The 15,873-nt window shown below is 46.0% G+C and overlaps 1 protein-coding gene across 1 annotated transcript in view; it reads left to right on the top strand.

Annotated features, from left to right (window-relative positions):
- Positions 1-14,757, top strand: part of OTUD7B (OTU deubiquitinase 7B) — a 77,040-nt gene extending 62,283 nt beyond the window's left edge. The window contains exons 7-11 of the mRNA XM_063947174.1: positions 1,485-1,612; positions 6,755-6,904; positions 7,212-7,329; positions 8,672-8,756; positions 9,511-14,757. Coding sequence (XP_063803244.1) covers positions 1,485-1,612; positions 6,755-6,904; positions 7,212-7,329; positions 8,672-8,756; positions 9,511-10,824 — 1,795 coding nt within the window. The 3' untranslated portion in view covers positions 10,825-14,757. The remainder of the gene's footprint in view (positions 1-1,484; positions 1,613-6,754; positions 6,905-7,211; positions 7,330-8,671; positions 8,757-9,510) is intronic.
- The last annotated feature ends 1,116 nt before the right edge of the window (positions 14,758-15,873 follow it).

Here is a 15,873-nt window from a genome sequence, read left to right as displayed (position 1 = left end):
TCCTGTGTGACTTTGGTCCCGTGTTTTCAGTCGCACATTAGACTTCCTGTCTGTAGCACAGTACAGAGACACTGAAGGGAGCCTAAAATGGCTGCCAGCTGCGGCCACGTAAGTCTGTGAGGTGAAAAAAGTAATGGAGGGAAATAGTAAAATGTTTGAGGTTTTCGAGATGCCTGGCGTGACTGAGCCACCATGTCCCATGCAACTCTGCTAGCGTCAGGCGTCTTTTTGACGATGCAAAGCAATGTTTCTTGGATGCACGAGGAGACTGGTGATAAGTGACTTGTATATTGTGTGTGACTGAGGAACAGAACTTGTATTGGAAAAAAGCTGCGTGTTGCTACATTGTAGCACTTCGTGTACAGACTCAGAGACTCAGTCGCACAGATATACAAGTGTCACATATCTAATGACTCTAGCAGAGCCTCATGGGACATCTCCTAGAGGGGCTGTTTGGCGCGACTGCAGCCATGATGTATGAGGACGCATCTGTATATTCCCTGAACGCTAGAGAGACAGGCCACATCCAGGTTTGTCCTCCCCGTCTCCCCAGCCGGCAGAGAAACCAGATGTGATTTTCTGTGCTATCCCCTAGGCTGGGCAGGGCACACATTGAGTGTATACAAACCTATTTTTAAAAAGCGCCTGGATCTAACCTGAAATCTCCTGAACACGAGCACACTTGTTTACACTGTGGCTGGGAGTGACTTCCCCTCTGTGCTGTGACCTGTGATCACGCCTGCACGCTGACAGGAGGTCAGCCCAAAACATTTACAAGCAAGCCCCTTTATTCTCACATCCGTCTCCCAGCTATACGTATTCCTTTACTGCGTCGTTGTTCCCCTTATGTACTGTAGATATTCATGATTATTTTTTATTATTTTTATCTTAGGGGGGGGGGGGTCAAATCTGTTTTTTGTAATCTCAATTGTCCCGACAAAAATAAAAAAATTATTATATAAAATTACTGCAAGACCTAAAGGTCCATACACATATGACGATGTCGCTCTGTGGGGTATTACTCTCATGCAAAGTTTCAGGTGAAGCGCAGCGGAAGTCGGAGAGAGAAAAAGCCGCAGCCAGTTACGTTCTGAAATTTTGTTGCACCGATTTAAGCTTGGTCGCACACCGATGTACCGATGTCGCTCATGAAGCTGATCAGTGCAAGCCTGATTGGTCGTTTGTGAGCTAGAAAGACTCTTTGAGGGTCATTCAGACCTGGCGGCATCAGCGCAGTTTGCCAATGGCATGCGGCAGCACAGTGTACATGTTGGGCTGATATGATATCGATAGGATCCCAAATATCTGAACGGACAACAACGTTGGTTGTTACACAGAAAGCCAGTCTTAGTAGGAGCGAGGTTGTCATCCCTGGGACGTTGGTGCCCTATGGTCAGATTACCCTTCAGCGGCCACCTCTGAGCGCGGCTCAGCACGAAGCGTCGCATATTTCCCAGCAGCTGATGTGTGTCATTATTTTGCAGAGCTGAAGGCTCAGAGGAGCCGGTATATGAGAGCCTGGAGGAGCTCCATGTCTTCGTACTGGCTCACGTTCTGAAGAGACCGATTGTGGTGGTGGCAGACACTATGCTGAGGGACTCCGGGGGAGAAGGTAACACTAGGAGTCAGAGATTATGTTCCTTTCATTTTTCCTCTGGAACCCCCCCCACCATGTTACAGTGTAATCCTAATGACTTCATCTGCAGTTCAGCCACTGGGGAGATTTGTTTTATAACTTTGTGTACATTGCAAGTAGCTCTGGCAGGAAAAGCTTGTGTGTGTGTGTTTCCTCGCACCTGTGTGCTGTGTGAGCCGGCACAGGGCCCACGCTGTATCAATGCGCAAGGTTCCGACGGAGTGTGCACTTTGTTGATTGCCTTGTTGTGTTGCATTGCCCGCTCGCACGTGTGCTTTCAGTGAGCGACCTCCATCACATCAGATCGTGACATTCCTTTCCACTACTCAGAATAGAAAGTGATGACTGGTGAAAACAGCCGGAAAAGCCTGATCTCCCCAACCGTCCCCTGCACACAGCACAGCTGCCCCTAACACACATACACACACACACACACACACACACACAACCATGCACACAGCACAGCTGCCCCTAACACACACACACACACACACACACACACACACACACACACACACACACACACACACACACACACACACACACACACACCCCTGCACACAGCACAGCTGCCCCTAACACACACACACACACCCCTGCACACAGCACAGCTGCCCCTAACACACACACACACACACACACACACACACACACACACACACCCCTGCACACAGCACAGCTGCCCCTAACACACATACACACACACACACACACACACACACACACACACACACACACACAACCATGCACACAGCACAGCTGCCCCTAACACACACACACACACACACACACACACACACACACACACACAACCATGCACACAGCACAGCTGCCCCTAACACACACACACACACACACACACACACACACACACACAACCATGCACACAGCACAGCTGCCCCTAACACACATACACACACACACACACACACACACACACACACACACACACACCTTGCACACAGCACAGCTGCCCCTAACACACATACACACGCACAACAGCTGGGCTACCCCTAACACACACACACACACACCCCTGTACACAGCACAGCTGTCCCTAACACACACACACACACACACAACAGCTGGGCTACCCCTAACACACACACACACACACACACACACACACACACACACACACACACACACACACACACACCCCTGCACACAGCACAGCTGCCCCTAACACACACACACACACACACACACACACACACACACACACACACACACACACACCCCTGCACACAGCACAGCTGCCCCTAACACACACACACACACACACACCTTGCACACAGCACAGCTGCCCCTAACACACACACACACACACACCCCTGCACACAGCACAGCTGCCCCTAACACACATACACACACACACACACACACACACACACACACACACACACACACAACCATGCACACAGCACAGCTGCCCCTAACACACACACACACACACACACACACACACACACACACACACACACACACACACACACCCCCCTGTACACAGCACAGCTGCCCCTAACACACATACACACACACACATACACACACACACACACACACACACACACACACACACACATACACACACACACACACACACACACACACACACACACACACACACACCCCCCTGTACACAGCACAGCTGCCCCTAACACACATACACACACACACATACACACACATGTCCCTGCACACGGCACAGCTAAAAGACCAGAGAGTTGGAAATCCAAATACATATCATTATTTTGTTTTACAGCCCAATTTATAAATAACTATTGTCATTGAACTGTGATACCAGACACTGCAGCATTCACTATCCTGGTGTTTGGACCTAAGAAGTCCAGAAGCTGTGCAGATGGAGCAGTGCTGGGTGGAAACCGTTCTGCAGATTCAGCATAAAGCTCTGTGTCCCATTTCTGCCCATCTGTGTTATACATTGTGACTCGGCAGCATCTCTGAATGCAGCTGTTCAATAGAACTTCTCTGTGAAATCTGATATGACGCAGCAAAGTTCTACTGTCCAGCTGGCTGTGGTATTACAGACTGAGGTGGGCTGTGTATCCCAAAACCTGTCTGTAGAGCTGGAAAGTGGGATCACTTAGTAAGAAACAGTTGTGTTCTATGAGAAAGAAAAATGAGAGCTCAGCTTCCTTTGGAGGCCTCCTTAATACCCAGTATACGGTGGCATTAATGTGCTCTGCAGATCTCTTGGCATCCCCAGTTGAGGCGCTTGTCATCTGAAATTTTCATTTGATGGCTTAATATCAGCAACAGGTCATGTTTTGTGCATTTCTTTCATCTTGCACAGGTGAGTTACTCTATTTTGCTGGTTCAGTAATTATCCAACCTGCTTCCGCAGACAGAAATCCTCAAAACACGACCTGTTGGAGTGATTGAGGTTAAGAACCACTACCTTAAAGAATCTCTGATAGATTAGATGTTCCTGCTGGCACTGCTCCTCCACTAGGTTCCATAGATGTCCCTTCAGGCAGTGCTCCTCCTCTGGGTTCCCTAGATGTGTCTGCTGACACTGCTCCTCTACTAGGTTCCCTAGTTGTGCCTACTGGCACTGCTCCTCCTCTAGATTTTCTAGATGTCCTTGCTGGCACTGATCCTCCACTAGGTTCCATAGATGTCCCTGCAGGCACTGCTCCTCCACTATGTTCCCTAGATGTCCCTGCAGGCACTGCTCCTCCTCTAGGTTCCCTAGATGTCCCTGCAGGCACTGCTCCTCCTCTAGGTTCCCTAGATGTCCCTGCAGGCACTGCTCCTCCTCTAGGTTCCCTAGATGTCCCTGCAGGCACTGCTCCTCCTCGAGGTTCCCTAGATGTGCCTACAGGCACTGCTCCTCTTCGAGGTTCCCTAGATGTGCCTGCTGGCACTGCTCCTCCGCTAGGTTCCCTAGATGAGCCAGGTAACACTACTCCACCGCTAGGTTCCATGGATGTCCCTGCAGGCACTGCTCCTCCTCTAGGTTCCCTTGATGTGCCTGCTGGCACTGATCCTCCTTAGGTTCCCTAGATGTGCCTGCTGGCACTGCTCCTCCTCTAGGTTCCCTAGATGTGCCTGCTGTCACTGATCCTCCTCTAGGTTCCCTAGATGTGCCTGCTTTCACTTATTCTCCTCTAGGTTCCCTAGATGTGCCTGCTGGCACTGATCCTCCGCTAGGTTCCATAGATATCCCTGCTGGCACTACTCCTCCACTAGGTTCCCTAAATGTGCCTGCTGACACTGCTCCTCTGGGTTCCCTAAATGTGCCTGCTGACACTGCTCCTCCTCTAGGTTCCATAGATTTGTCTGCTGACACTGCTTCTCCACTAGGTTCCCTAGATGTTGCAGCTGGCACTGATCCTCCTTTGGTTCCCTAGATGTGCCTGCTGGCACTGATCCTCCTCTAAGTTCCCTAGATGTCCCTGCTGGCACTACTCCTCCACTAGGTTCCCTAGATGTGCCTGCTGACACTGCTCCTCTGGGTTCACTAAATGTGCCTGCTGGCACTGATTCTCCTCTAGGTTCCCTAGATGTGCCTGCTGGCACTGATCCTCCTCTAGGTTCCCTATATGTGGTTGCTGGCACTGATCCTCCTCTAGGTTGCCTAGATGTGCCTGCTGGCACTGCTCCTCCACTAGGTTCCATCATTGATGTGCCTGCTTGCACTGCTCCTCCTCTAGGTTCCACCATTGATGTGCCTGCTGGCACTGCTCCTCCTCTAGGTTCCCTAGATGTCCCTGCAGGCACTGCTCCTCCTCTAGGTTCCCTAGCTGTCCTTATTGGCACTGCTCCTCCACTATGTTCCCTAGATGTGCCTGCAGGCACTGCTGCTCCTCTAGGTTCCCTAGATGTGCCTGCAGGCACTGCTGCTCCTCTAGGTTCCCTAGATGTGCCTGCTGGCACTGATCCTCCTCTAGGTTCCCTAGATGTGCCTGCTGGCACTGCTCCTCCGCTAGGTTCCATAGATATCCCTGCAGGCAATGCTCCTCCGCTAGGTTCCATAGATGTCCCTGCTGGCACTGCTCCTCCTCTAGGTTCCCTAGATGTGCCTGCTGGCACTGCTCCTCCGCTAGGTTCCATAGATATCCCTGCAGGCAATGCTCCTCCGCTAGGTTCCATAGATGTCCCTGCTGGCACTGCTCCTCCTCTGGGTTCCCTAGATGTGCCTGCTGGCACTGCTCCTCCTCTAGGTTCCATAGATGTGTCTGCTGACACTGCTCCTCCACTAGGTTCCCTAGATGTGCCACTGGCACTATTTCTCCAGGTTCCCTTGTTGGTACTGCTCCTACCATTGTCCGAAATACCAGTGTTCTTGCTACCCTCTTACTGTAGTTCTCTGCCTCACTGAGTGCCTTTCTGCCAGTTCATCTTTGATGTCATCTTGTCACCTTAAACTTAATATTTCCAAAACAGAATTAATTATATTTCCATCGGCCAATAGCAGTTACCACTGTTGATAACTTGACGATCAACCCCAACCCCATAAGCTCGCTACCTAGGTATCATCTTTGACTCTGAACTGTCCTTTGTTCCTCACGTTTCAAAATCATGTTATATACATCTAAAAAACATATCGAAAATACGACCGTGTCACCGCTACAATACATTCTCAATAAAGGCTAATCATCTTCGCTAGACGTCCATCATCTGCGGATCCGCTCTGTCAGTCACTCCATTGGTTACCAGTTTTCTACTGTATTCAATATAAAATATTTTTACTCGCACACAAGGCCATTAACCAAACTACACCAACATACATCTCTTCTCTTAAAATATCTCCCAACCCGACCTCTCCGCTCTGCACAAGATCTGCGTCTCTCATCCACACTCGTTACTCGCTCCTATTCATGATTGCAGGACTTACTTCGGGCTGCACCCACTCTGTGGAATGCCCTACCACGCACAATAAGACTCTCCTCTAGTCTCCAAACCTTCCAGTGTTCCCTGAAAACTCACCTCTTACATCCCCTCTACAGTCCACACATAACCTCACATATTTTGTCTTTATTCACTTCACATACTCCCGACCCCTGGCCAACATAATGTGGGACTATAGCAATCAGCCCTTTGCCATTTGGTAGGGTACTTATCTGACGCTGAGCTCTTTTTTTCTTCTAGCATTTGCCCCAATACCTTTTGGAGGCATCTACCTTCCTTTGGAGGTCCCGGCAAGCAAATGCCACAGCTCCCCACTGGTTCTGGCGTATGACCAGGCCCATTTTTCTGCCCTGGTGTCCATGGAACAGAATGAGCAGAGCAAGGATCAAGGTACATTGTGTGCTAGAATATAAAGTGTAGTGTATCTGTTGTCACTGCAATGTGGTGTAAGGGTCTCTGGAAGCTGTGAATCGTACAGTCAGATGATCGCTAGTATGTTCCACACATTGAGCTTTACGGTTACAAGAAGCCAAAGGAGTTGGGCCTGAGCTCTGCTAAGCATTCCAGCGTTTGTAGACTGAGCGGGTGATTTGATTGGCAGAGAGGTATTTTGGAACCAGATTAGTGACCAGAACAAGATGCACATTTAGTAAGGTGACCGTGCTTCTCACTTGCCTATTCTCTTCCTTGCATACAGTGCCTTTCATCCCTCTGACCGACTCTGAGCACAAGTTACTGCCGGTGCACTTTGCAGTAGACCCGGGCAAAGACTGGGAGTGGGGCAAGAATGATTCTGATAACGTGCGGCTGGCAGGGTAAGCTACAGCCACTCATTTCATCTCGCTGAATGTAATGTGCAACGTGATCTTGTCATCTGCAGAATTCAGGCCCGAGCAGTACGGGTCCTCAGGATTTCCTTGCAGTACAGGGAGAGAGAAGATGAAGACGGGTGCAAATACAAATGCAGACGCATCAGGGTTTTTTTTTGTGTTTTTTTTTTTTGTTTGTTTTTTTAGCAAACCTTGGCATTTCTGGGCGGCCACGTTGGCATCAAGCGCAAGACATCCCTTCAGTGGGAATGTCATGGGCATGTTATTCTGATGAGCGCGTTTGACGATGGGTTGCCAGTTACTAACCCTGGAGTTGCATTAGCATAAGATAATCTAGCTGTCCACAGTTGCGGCGCTTTGCGTCCGACTGAGAATCCGGCCGTATGTCACCCAAGGATGAGCAACATTGAACGCTGTAGCATTTGGGGTATGAATGATTAGCTAAGGAGGATTATGGGAGATTCATTTCATCCCGTGTAGCGGTGACTGTTGCACTTAGGCGCTGTATCTTATACACAATGGAAATAGATGTCATTTTACTCTGGTGGACCAACGCAACAAGTAATACTAAAAGCAGAAAAAACTATATATACTAATGACTTCAGTATAGCAGGGAGACACTGGACACCGGGGTAAAGGGATCAGTACGGGATCCCGGCGGCGAGCGCAACGAGTCCCCTTGCGGACTCGCTGTACTCACCACACTTCTGGCCCGGTGGCGACCACAGGGTTCTATTCTCCTCCGGGTGGTGGCGTGGACCACCACCCAAGAGGGGTAACCAGCCGGGGGTCAGGACTCCAACCGCCGGTATTTCAGCTGGTGTCGGGATTCCAGCATTGGTATCCTGACCGCCGAGATCCCAACAGGCGGTCAATTGACTGCCTCCCGGGGTAAACACCGGCCCGGGGGACACATTACAGTTTAGCTTTCATCTCTAGGTCACAGGACTACTGCTGGCCATAGGCGTCCGATAGATTCTTGCAAGCCAAGTAACGTTTATTGCACGTCGGGAAAACACGACCAGTGTCTTCCATTTAGGTAGCCACGCAGGCAAATCCTGCTACATGGCCCGTGAGGAAGAATCCCTATCCCTATTGGCCATATAGACTGTTGCCCACAGTTATCAAACCATTCAGCACCCAGGCCTACTCATAGAATCTGTGAAGGTAAAGCTCTTCTGTATGTTAGGCCGAATTCAGTATTCACTAGTATGTTTCAAAGGGGTGTTGTCTACAGGCCATCACTGTATAGAGTACAAACCGTATGAATGTGCTGACATGCAATGATAACATGTTATTACAATGTGTCATCTTCTTTCGCTTCTAGTGTCACGTTATCTTTGGAAGCGAAGTTAAACCTGCTGCACAGTTACATGACTGTGACCTGGCTCTCTCTGCCGTGCGAGATGCAGGTATGTGGGGAGTATACATGGCTTAATATATAGAGAATTTTTGGAAACGTTCTGTGCTTCTTTGTTTGCTAGGACCTGCGTTGTTAACTCCCCTGTCTGGTTTTTAGCGTGCAGGCTTGGAACCATTTGATCGCAAAACAATGCACTATAGTTATTCATCAAAGTGTGTGTGTAAAGAGTGATATATATATATATATATAGCATAGCAGCATGCTGCAGGGAGGTTTATAGTCCCTGATCTCTATGGTATCCGGTTGATAGATAGATAGTGTCTAGTTAGACAGTCAGTAGATAGACACCATATTTTAGACAAACATTAGGTCGACAGGTCAAAAGGTCGACATAAAAAAGATAGACAATTTTTTTTTTTTATGTAACATGTTTTTGGACTATTTCATACTTTCTCTATCCATGTCGGCTAAGAGTTGGTTATAAACCTTGTGGCGAGCCACCGTGCCCGAAGCGTGGCGAGCGTATGCCTTTCTACAATTGGGGGTCCCAGATGACAAAACTATCCACACACACCACAAAAATGCAAAAAACATGGTGTCTACCTTTTTCATGTCTACCTTTTGACCCTGTCGACCAAATGTCTGTCTAACATATGGTGTCTATCTATTGACTGTCTAACTAGACACTATCTATCTTTAATACCGGAACCGATCTCTATAACCCTGAGATGAGCGTAGGTGAAATCAGATAATTTTTTTGTGTGTGACAATATTCTGACACTCGTGTTCCTCCTTACACACAGGCTCCTCTTGCCCAGCCAGAGTCTCCGACTGCATCTGCTGGGGATGACGCACGGTCTGCTGCCGAATCTGGAGAGTCGGACAAAGAGTCCGTATGCAGCAGCTCCGCAAGCAACGGGGGCAGCAAGACCGGGAAAGAGAGAGACAAGGAGAAAGAGAGGCTGAAAAAAGAAAAAGACAAGGAGAAAGAGAAGAAGAGAGCAGACTCCGTGGCCAACAAGCTGGGCAGTTTTGGGAAGAGCTTGGGGAGTAAGCTGAAGAAAAACATGGGTGGGTTAATGCACAGCAAGAGTGGGAAGTCAGGAATGAGCAACGGGCAGACGGACACACTGGAGAAGAAAAAGAAAGGGTCCATGAAGGGGAGGAAAGGTAGCAAGGAGGACTTGTCCCAAGGCGAAGCCTCCACGTCCTCAGAGAAATCCTCGCTCAAGACAACCACAGATAAGACCCAGAATGATCCTTACAAGTATAGCCACGATGTCAAGCTGAGTCTCAGCATCCTGCGAGCAGCCATGCAAGGGGAACGCAAGTTCATCTTTGCCTGCCTCTTGAAAACCAGCGATCGTCAGCCTTACCAGAAGCAGATGATCCAGCGCTATCTGGCCGATGCTCACGAGAGGTTCCTGGCTGAGCAGAAGCAGAGAGAGGCAGAGAAAAAGAACCTCCTGAACTGCGGCACGGCAAAGAGGTTGGAGCAGGACATGCTGCAACCTAAAGCCGACGATCTTCTCCCACTGCCGTCCTACTCCCAAGTGACTAATAACTATGGGATGCAGGGCATGGAGTACGGTGGTGGCATGAAAGGAGCACTGCCTTCCAGTTACTCTGGGGGCTTTACTATCCCCAGACCTTCCATAGCGAACACGTCAGACAGTCCCCACTCTCACAGCTACCAGGACAGTAGAAGGCAGGTAGCAGGTGGCTCTTGCAACAACCTGCCCTCCTACGCCACTCTCCCACGGCACTGCATGCAGGCCCGCCCTCACCCGTACCAGTCTAGCCCACCACACGTGGGCTTGCTTCCTCCCTCAGAGACAGAACTTCCTCCGGTCTATCCTGCGGAGGGTGACCAGACAGTCTGCATCACGCACAGCAATGGCTACAGAGAGTACACAGACACCAGCTCTCTGTCCAGAGCGATAACCTCTGACAACGGCAAAACGCGGACACTCTATAACGTCCAGCAGACCAAGTGTAAGCAGATAAACTGCACTTTTTATGGACACCCGGAAACGGGGAACTACTGTTCGTGCTGTTACAAGGAGGAACTGAGGCGAAAAGAGCGGGAAAAAGAGGCTTTAATACACAGGTTCTGAGGGACTGAAAGTTACCTGGTGTTTTGATTTAAAATCCATGAAGTGTTCCAGTAGGGGGCAGCATAAGGGGGAGGTTGCAATACTGTCTCTACAGACTTCTCCTGTAAGGGTTTGGTGAGAGTTGTCTACTCCCCAGAGAGGTGCATATAAACAAAGTGTACAAATCGTAGATGGTATCTAGGACAGGTGAGGTATAGCGCCCATGTTTCGGAAACGTGGATGTAAAGGTTTATCGGGAGGAAAACAAATGCAAATTGGTATTTTGTAAGTGACAACAGATTTTCAAAACGTTGACTGCCTCCATAGCACTTTAGATAGAAAATTGTAAACAAAAAAGAAATAAAAATTGTTTTTTTTTTTTTTTTTAATATTTAAAATTCACGACTGATCTGGTTTGGATAAAGTTAATCCCTCAAGTGCTGGGAGCATAACTTGGGCATGTATCTGTTCACAATTTGCCAGGCAAGGGGTCTTCAAACAATAAATAAATACATAGTTACACCATTCCCATTGCCTTCATACCAGCTTCAGTTGCTTTGCAAAGTCCCTGTAAAATTGATGGTTAAAGCTAGATATTTCCCCCGCCCCCCGCTTAGAAGCAGCAGTTAATGTCTCCCATCGCCAGTGCAGAGCGGCAGCCATTTTGTGTGCTGAGAATGCGGCCTCCTTCACTAGCAGCTAGTGATAGCACTGAGGCAAGAGGCAGTAAGGTTGCGATTGGCTGACTAAGATGAACGTTTTACTAAATGCAATAATCTTTCCACACACATACTATAACTACATTACCAACACCATACATGGCTACGCCATTTCAGTCCATTGAGCCAGGTTCTCTTGTGTTGGGTAATTCCAGTAAATGATCTGTGTGCTAGTCAGTGAAACGGCGGCCATCTTGAATGTAATAACTACATTATATTGGAAATATAAAAATGTTCCGGGTCCCTTTTTTGAGATCATATCTCAGTTTGACATCACTGTTATGTAGCTTCCTGAGGAAAGAAAAAAAGCATTTAAAAAAATCACCGAAGTGGGCGTGGACTAATTTAGAAGTGCACGTTAACACAGCGGTCAAGTGAGTGAGTGCAATTTGCTCAAAGGCTGACGTTTTATTACAGATCCTGTAATTTTGAGAGCATTTTTTCTCCCCAATTAAACCTAAAATGATTTATTCTAAATATAGAAGCCCTTTGGTGGTTCAATAACCTCTAAACAGTTTGCGCTGCAAATAAAAGGCTGGTACTAGACTGCAAATTCATGTAGAAATATCAGGTATTTAATCTACTACCAACATTTGAATCCCATTCTATTTCTTGTAATGTAAAAAAAAAAATATTGTAAGAATTTATAGCAATTGGTTTCATTTCAAACTCTTCATTAAGTCAGATCAACAGCAGGAATGTCAAGATGTATAACCCTGAAGATCCTTCTTCTGTAAGACTTTTTTTCTTTTAATATTATTTGCTCATCTGTTGACACGTTTTGGAGGTATATTATGCCCCCCCCCCCCCCCCCAACCGGTTAAAGTCTACCCTGCGACTACAGACATTGGAGGTAGCCATTTTATGGACCGTACTAAATAGCATCCTATCCGTTTACCACAGATTGTGGAGGCAGCCATTTTGTGGACCGTACTAAGCAGTAGCCTATCCGTTCACCACAGAGGCCATTATTGGGGCTATACCAATTAGCTGCTTATTCATTCACTATTGGCTAGTGATATCATTGACTTCCCTTAAATGTTATTGGTCTATAGGTGTCGTTGGTTTTGTTCTTTTATCATAACAAACTAACACTTGCTCTTAGAGCAGTGCTCCTCCTAATGAGCACATTCTGTGCTTAGAAATAAATAAAGTCCCCATGGCCTGTCCACATAGCAATAAATCTTTTTACAGATAACAAGTGAAGTTCTTCAATTGGCACAGGCACAAATTTAAAACCACGTCCACTTATACACGTGTCCTGCCCTCATTTTGTGGCGCTGCTCACCAGCTTTCATCGTGATCTACATTTCCCATACTACCTCTGTTCTGGCTGATAGAAATCTCTATTAAAAATATATATATAAAATGTTTTATATAAATATATTATGCCTGTGGCTCTATTTTGAAGAGCTGAGAATACTGTAACGGACCCTGAGGAAAGAAGGCGGGAAAGATATTTTTGATAATGTGATGTTTTAGATTAATCTGTGGGAGGGAGATCAAATGATGATTGATAACTTTGGTTTTGCTAATTGTCTGCACCACGAATTTGCCTTTTGTGTGATTTTTTTTCATCTCGTGGATAGCATCATCTCACGTTATATCATTTCCGATCATTCGTAATGCGCAGAGCTAACTTCCATTTTGCTTTGGCTCCCCTATCATTTTTTTCATTCGATTCTATGTGTTTTGTTTTTTGTTCTGGACATTTTAGCCATAAAAAAACACTTATGTAAATATGACCTAGCAATGACATAAATGTTTTATTTTATGCAATGCATTGAATGTTTGTTTTTCGCTGAATTAACATTTAAAGATCAAAGTCTTTAGGCACTTTCTCAAGTATTTCATGTTTTGTTTTTGTTTTGTTTTTTTAACCTTTTTACAGCTTTTAACCAACTGCAGATTTATTTTTTATACCCGGGAATGCTACGTGGTAAAGTGTTTGTCACCTAAAGCAGTGGAGGCAGCCATTTTGTGAGCTGAATTTATTTACATGAGTATACAGTCTATCACACCAGTAGTGACATTGCTGAGGTAAGGCACTATTACTTCAGTCCATAAAATGGCTGCAGGTGGAAAGTTCTAGTCAGCTTGGTGATGATTTGGTGCATTCAGGGTTTAACACTCATTGATTTCCATTGGATGGACAGCGATGCAGTGAGTCATCTTCATAAAGGCTTATGTAGGCGATATTTTTTTTTTTATCTTCTAATTTCGAATAAAAAAAAAAATAATGAAATGTGCGAATCAGTTTAGATTATTCCATATGTGTTTTGTGTTTTTCACCACTGTCTTTTAAAGTATATCCATCACCTGCTGTTGTGGCGGCCATCTTGTGGGTTTGTCCATTCATTAGAAACTAGCGACTTCTTCAGAAGTTTGGGGATATTAGGTTCCGCTCATAAAATGTCTGCCAACACTGTATAGCAAAATAAGTCCCTATAAAGCAGGGATATTTAACGTTCGGCCCTCCAGCTGCTGTGGAACTACACATACCCTGCCACAGTTTTGCTATGTGGGCAGGCATGCTGGGATGTGTAGTTACACCACAGCTGGAGGGACGCATTTTGAACATTTCTGCTGTAAACTTACTCATTTTGTTAAATACCCCTGTTTTCAAGGAAAACCTAACTTGTTTTTTTTGTTTGGGTTTTTTTTTCTTCCATATTTGCCTTGCTTAGCAGTAATGCTTTTGTTTTCAGTGTGATCCAGCATCTGAATTTAGGTGTTAAATTATTTTTGGATATAGCATTTCCCATTAATTGTGTTTTGTATGCAGACCTATGCAAATCTACCATCTCAAGTCTGCAGAACGTTTACCAGTGTTGCAGGAACATGCTTATGAGGATTATATGGAATATTTGCACATTTCGGTCTCCTAATCATAAGTGTAATTAATCTGTCTTAAAGTGTGTGTGATAGATATATATATATATATCTATCTATCACACACACACGCTCACATTCTCTTCTAAACTGACAGCGCAGTCCGCAGAGACACCCGTGATGCGGCGATTATTTAGCAGTATTTGCACAAACCTTTCTAACTGTAGAGCACAATGTCGGAGCGGGAGGCTGTAATTGCGAGGTGTATTGTTAACTGAATGTTTTTGAAACTTTATTTTTGTTTTGTTTTTTTTTTCTCGACAAAAGCTTTAAATAACAAAACTATTCTGTTCCGAGCAGCATTGCCACTTAAAATTTATTGCAATAAAATTAATTAATGTTTTACCAATGTTGAGATTTTTATTGGTTCCTTGTCAGGTTTTTATTTTTTCGGACCCTGTGGGTGAGGGAGTTGATGCAGATACATGCAAAGCGGGGACATGAGCTGAAGTGCCTTGAATAAAAATAAATGGCGTCATAGAAAATTGTGCGTTCGTTTTACTTTTAAATTATGGGTTGGATTTGTTTAAATAAAAAATAGTTTTATTTGTGTGTGTGGCGCATTTCTTCTTTTCTGCAGTATTCTGTGAAAAGCTGGTTTTACATCCTAAAATCTCAGCTGAGGCACTGAACTTCTAGAACATTGGTTCTCAAACTCAGTCCTCAGAACCCCAAACAGGACATGTTTTCCAGGACTCCTCAAAGAATTACAAGTGAAGTAATTAGCGCCACCTGTGGATGTTTTAAAATGTCGGTGAGTAATGAACTGGTTGGGGTCCTGAGGACCGAGTTTGAGAACCTATGGGCTAATGCATAGCTGGAAACCAGTTGGCAATTGGCAGATATCCTAAGGTGAACTCGGGAAGGACAGCAACCTCCCGTGGAGCAGAAGGGCAAATGTAGTCCATACTGACTCACTGCCTATTTGTTCCATATATAAAAACGCTTATTTTTTAAAATGTTTTCTAACATATAGAAAGAAAAAAAAAAATGATCCAGAACGGTGCTGTTCACCAGTATAAAGCTGCCAGTGTCTTTGTATATAAGCGTTTCCCAAACTTCCCCATTACAGTCCAGGTTTTAAGCATATTCAGCCTTGAGACCAGATGGGTAACTCAAATTGGGGCAGGTGTATTAAGCCTGGAGAAGTGATAGAGCAGTGATAAGTGCAAGGTGATAATCACTGCTTTATCACTTCTCCAGGCTTAATACATCTGCCCTATTGATTGAAGTACTAATTAAGTCACCTGTGCTCAAACATGGATATCCTTAAAACCTGAAGTGTAATGGCGGAGTTTGGGAAAAATTACCTACATTTGCCCTTATATGTTAGTCACCAGTCACATCCCGGCAGTCTTGCTAATAGGGCGATCCTAACTAAGCAGTGTGACTCCCTATAAATTCTACCTCTGTTACCTAGTTTTGTTGTATCATTGTTGTTTCCATTTGTATAGCGCAA

The sequence above is a fragment of the Pseudophryne corroboree genome, chromosome 12 (genome assembly GCF_028390025.1).
Source record: "Pseudophryne corroboree isolate aPseCor3 chromosome 12, aPseCor3.hap2, whole genome shotgun sequence".
Classification (NCBI taxonomy): domain Eukaryota; kingdom Metazoa; phylum Chordata; class Amphibia; order Anura; family Myobatrachidae; genus Pseudophryne; species Pseudophryne corroboree.
This window is presented reverse-complemented; position numbering and strand designations above follow the sequence as displayed.